This window comes from Hibiscus syriacus, unplaced genomic scaffold (genome assembly GCF_006381635.1).
Source record: "Hibiscus syriacus cultivar Baekdansim isolate YM2019G1 unplaced genomic scaffold, ASM638163v2 tig00109948_pilon, whole genome shotgun sequence".
Classification (NCBI taxonomy): domain Eukaryota; kingdom Viridiplantae; phylum Streptophyta; class Magnoliopsida; order Malvales; family Malvaceae; genus Hibiscus; species Hibiscus syriacus.
In genome coordinates this window covers 763,951-769,047 of record NW_024062536.1, presented here as the reverse complement: position 1 = coordinate 769,047, position 5,097 = coordinate 763,951, and the positions used below count along the sequence as shown (strand labels likewise).

Here is a 5,097-nt window from a genome sequence, read left to right as displayed (position 1 = left end):
ATAAAATAGTTCGATAATTAAAATAAAACAGAAGTAATAGTTAAGATATTAAATAGGTAACTTACCCATCATTTAGATAACTATTCATAGAGTTTAAAGAAAAAGGGAAACCGAAATCGTGAAACTGCTGAAATAAGGCTACGTGGTTGTTTCTCGAGGCGCCAAATGTTTGAACTAAGCGTAGAAACTAGAAGACCGACACGATTACCACCCCCACTTTCCACTAAGGTACTTGGAATCGCCTGGAGATTCGGAGAACCGTTCAAAATGGGTATTCTCGTACATTTGATTTCTTCTTCGACCTTTGCCATTTGGGGCCTATAAACAGACCCTCCCCTACCTCCCTTTTCTCATATCATACTACACCACAAAAACATTGTCAGACATTTCTAATTCATCAACCATGAGTAATGCTGGTCAGGTCATCAAATGCAAAGGTGATCTATCAACACTTTCTCTGATACAAACTGTAATCACTGTCCTTCGCTGCGTTTCACTTTTTCTTTTCTGGGTTTGGTTTTTTATTTGAATTAATGAAACTTTGTGCTATAAACTTTTGGATCTTTCTGATTGATTGATTCAAAAGTTTCACTTCTTTTTGTTTAATTCTTAATACTAAATCATTAAGAGTGAAAATTGCAACTTTCTGATTTATCATTTAGTTTAATACCTAACTGTTCTATATCTTATTTAAATTGCAGCTGCGGTGGCGTGGGAGGCAGGGAAACCACTGTCAATAGAGGAAGTTGAAGTGGCACCACCTCAAAAGCATGAAGTTCGTGTTAAGATTCTCTTCACCTCTTTATGCCACACCGATGTCTACTTCTGGGAGGCTAAGGTTTACACTTTTTGGTTTCAGTTCAACCTTATAATGATCTGCCATTATTCCTCTATCAGCTGTGCATTAGTTTCAGTGATGTTCTTAAATACCTATCTCTGATTTCATTCTCTTTTTTCCAGGGACAAAATCCTCTGTTCCCTCGCATATTTGGTCACGAAGCTGGAGGGTATGCATTTGTCTAAATCAGTTTTGCTTAACTCGATTCGGTGTCGGATGTTGTATTGATTTCGTCTGAGTTCTCTCGAGTTACCGAGTTCTTTTGATGTAGGGTTGTTGAGAGTGTAGGTGAGGGCGTGACTGATCTCAAACCAGGTGATCATGTTCTCCCTATCTTCACCGGAGAATGCAAGGAGTGTCCCCACTGCTTATCAGAAGAAAGCAATATGTGTGATCTCCTACGAATTAACACCGATAGGGGTGGAATGATTCACGACGGGAAACCTCGGTTTTCGAAAGATGGGAAGGCTATCTATCACTTCCTTGGCACATCGACATTTAGCGAGTACACCGTCCTCCATGCTGGTCAGGTTGCCAAGATCAATCCAGAGGCTCCACTTGATAAAGTGTGTGTTCTTAGCTGTGGAATGTCCACAGGTTTGAGACACCGCAACATTTTCGATATACCTAAATGATGATAGTGACAAGCATGGATGTTTGTTTCACAACTTATGAATTCTTCTATGCTTTCAGGGTTTGGTGCCACTGTGAATGTAGCTAAACCGAAAAAGGGTCAGTCTGTTGCAGTTTTCGGACTCGGTGCTGTTGGTCTTGCTGTGAGTTATTTTTGTTGCTTTTCTGTTTTTCTCCATTTGGCGACTAGGAAACTCTTAATGTACTTGATTCTCTTTTGTGAAACTTAGGCTGCTGAGGGAGCAAGAGTTTCTGGGGCTTCTAGGATCATTGGTATCGACTTGAACCCGAACAGATTCGAAGAAGGTAGATTTAATCTAATCTGTCATTTACATTAACACATTCGAAGATTGCTTATGTTTCTGATGAAGCAAAGTTAACAAAATCGACTGTTTCTCCTCTTGCAGCCAAGAAATTTGGTTGTACAGAGTTTGTGAACCCGAAAGATCATGATAAACCTGTTCAAGAGGTTTGTAGTTCCCACTTAAACTCAATCCTGTATACGTTTTACAGTTGACATGCTCTTTGGGACCTAACATGTGCTTAATGATTAGGTGATTGCGGCGATGACCGGCGGTGGAGTTGATCGAAGCGTCGAATGCACCGGGAGCATCCAGGCCATGATTTCTGCATTTGAATGTGTCCATGACGGATGGGGTGTTGCAGTTCTTGTGGGTGTGCCGAGCAAAGATGATGCATTCAAAACAAGTCCGGTGAATTTCTTGAACGAGAGGACGTTGAAGGGTACTTTCTTTGGCAACTACAAACCTCGATCCGATATCCCCGGTGTTGTCGAGAAATATATGAAGAAGGTAACCTTTTTTCTGTCTCATTTAAGATCGATGAAATAAGAGAGAGTGACCCTGTTGGTGTTGATGTTGAAGGAGCTTGAACTGGATAAATTCATCACTCACTCGGTCCCATTTGCGGAGATCAACAAGGCATTCGATTACATGCTGGCGGGAGAGGGTCTTCGTTGTGTGGTTCGGATGGATGCTTGAACTGGATGGATATACGGTTTCTGCCGCAGCGATGGGCCTGATTAAATAAAATGGTTTTGTACTTGTAGTGAATTATTTACCCTGGTTTTTGTCTTGATCTAGTCAATGTAATAATTTCTTGCTTTGAGATCAATATATTTGATCCGTGATTTGCCTTTCGGTTCTATGGTTTTGCTAGATAAGTTTAATTTCAAATTTTCCAGTTAACCTGAACTGGGAATGAAAAGAGAAGATGGTATTTATATTACTCGTTTAACTATAATGTTTAAAATATTTAATCAGAGATGTACTCTATGTGAGTGTCTACACAGTAAGACACAGTACGATACTGTGTAAGACACAGTAAAGTCCTGTTTAGTAATGTTGTTTAGAACATTACCGAGGACATGACCTTCAATAGGAAAATATCTAGACTTAAGATTAGGGTAACTGAGTAGTGTGGGCATCTCAGTCTTCTTTTTTAATGCCTTTGTAGTAATTTTCATGAATTCTACTTTTTATATGTTTATGTCATTGGAATTTATGTAGGCTTAAAATTAGGGTGGCGGAGTAGTGTTATTTTATTTTAGGTTTTAACCATTTTAACTTTATTCCTTATCGCATCTTGTTATCGCCGACTTCTGTTTATCCTTCTCTTCATGTTTTCTCTTTTAAATTTAGCTGGGAATTACGTTTTGTCTATAAGCAGAGATTTTCACGCAGGGATTACTTCAAATTACAGACGCGTATATGAAGACAGCGTATGAAAATTGTTCAACTATTTCAACTATGTATTTATTGACTTATTTATCCATGCATTGTATTTTATCTTTATTTTTAATTTTCTTACTGCGGAGGTCTTCCACGGAAGCTGCTCTCAACCTGGCGTTGGGGGCAGCCTACTACCCCACCTCCCCTTATCCTATTGCATATGAGAATAGATTTTGTTGTTGTAATGTTGTTTAAAAATATTTTTGGTTTAAAAATTCGTTTTGATTATAAAAATAATATAAAATGAGAAAATATAAAAAAAGAATATGGTGAAAACATTGGTTTTAAACTTTTAATTTTCTGTTCAACTTTGCGTTTATAAGTAAATGGAAATCTTTTATTTTTTTTGGTTACCTTTTCAATTTCAAGGTTTCGCTTTGACTAATTTGGATCGATTCGCGTTGAACAACTGACTTTGGTAGGTGAGTCTCTGAGCATGAAGTTTTTGCATATGCAAAGACTTAAACTTGAGACATTATTTAAGCAATATCAAACTGTTTACCACTTGAATCAACTTTATTTGTTGTAATTTTTTTTTTACTTTTATTAATACATCAGTTCTATTTAATTATGTATTTATATTTTATTTTAATAATTTAATATAAATGTTATTAAAAAATTTATTATTTTTAATATTTTTTAATTATTTTAAAGATAAATAAAACTCATGGTTTATATATTAAAATATTAATAATAAATTATATAAAATATAATTTAAATGTTATATTTTTAATTTATAACATAAATGATTTTATAACACTTTTAAACAGTAATTTCTAAAAGTAATACCAAATTGATTCTAAATCTTAGATTAATTGGATCAGATATGGATATATGATTAGATGAATCTTGTCTTAAAATAAAACAATATTATCCGATAATTTAGTTTGAATGTCTCAAAATAGCAAAATTAAGAGCAAAGTATACAAATGTTCCTTTAATTATAGGTCCATTAATTATAAGGTGTTGCATTGTTAGTAATTCAATTATTAAAAGTTATAAAATGATTTTTGACTATGATTCTTCGATTATCGAATGTTGTTTGATTATGATCATTCGATTATAGAATGTTGTTTGATTATGATCATTCGATTATAGAATATTGATTGATTGGGTTTTTAAACTTCTAAAAATTATAAAATAATCACTCGATTAGTTACATGTTCTAAAATCATTTTTTTTCTGTTAAATATTGGTGGTTGTTTGAGTTGAATATTAACTTGTGAATTCAGATATCATAAAATCTTATCTTTTAAAATCGTTTGTGGATCGACTTTATGTTTACATTATATCGTCGAGTCAATGCTTAATATATTAAGCATTCAAATTAGTGTTTGAAAGTAATGACAGTGTCAACACACACCATTAGAATATGATTTTATCATATTTTAGTTAGAAAGTTAATATCTAGTTCAGGTTTTAACAAAAAACAACAAGTTTAGAATACATAAATAGTCAAAGATCAATTGTATACTTATTGTAAAATATTCATTAGATTTAAGCCTCATTTCTGTCTGGTTAATATTTTAAAAAAAATTATAATCGATAAACTGATAAAAAATTATAACACTCTTGTAACACTCATAACCCGTGTTCGTCTCGAAATACGAGTTAAAGATGTTACATCAACGTTACAGATATTTATTGAACAAAAATGCTTAAAAAGTTGTTTCATTCCAAACATTCATTTATCAACTTTAAAACTATTTCATTAATTGCATAAAATTTATAAATCAATATTTAATCATTTAAATGAATCCATTTTTGGGCGACAATTAGACAGTTTAATGATGTTTCATAAACTATATAAAATTACCTAAACACTGCTTAATTTGAAAACCATTTTCAAACCATAATATTATACACTAACTATTT

The 5,097-nt window shown here is 33.5% G+C and overlaps 1 protein-coding gene across 1 annotated transcript; it reads left to right on the top strand.

Moving 5' to 3' along the window:
* Positions 1–345: 345 nt before the first annotated feature.
* LOC120210985 (alcohol dehydrogenase class-P-like) lies at positions 346–2,495 on the top strand. Its single transcript, XM_039209623.1, has 9 exons — positions 346–437; positions 702–838; positions 961–1,007; positions 1,110–1,435; positions 1,532–1,614; positions 1,702–1,777; positions 1,879–1,940; positions 2,026–2,283; positions 2,356–2,495. The coding sequence occupies exons 1-9, from the start codon at positions 404–406 to the stop codon at positions 2,470–2,472; spliced, it is 1,140 nt and encodes a 379-aa protein (XP_039065554.1). The 5' UTR covers positions 346–403; the 3' UTR covers positions 2,473–2,495.
* Positions 2,496–5,097: the final 2,602 nt, after the last annotated feature.

Bases quoted from the DNA above. Each gene is read 5' to 3' on its own strand.
- LOC120210985 (XM_039209623.1), top strand. From the start codon at position 404: ATGAGTAATGCTGGTCAGGTCATCAAATGCAAAG. The intron at 438-701 runs GTGATCTATCAA...TTTAAATTGCAG, and splicing joins TCAGGTCATCAAATGCAAAG to CTGCGGTGGCGTGGGAGGCA. The intron at 1,941-2,025 runs GTTTGTAGTTCC...CTTAATGATTAG, and splicing joins ATGATAAACCTGTTCAAGAG to GTGATTGCGGCGATGACCGG.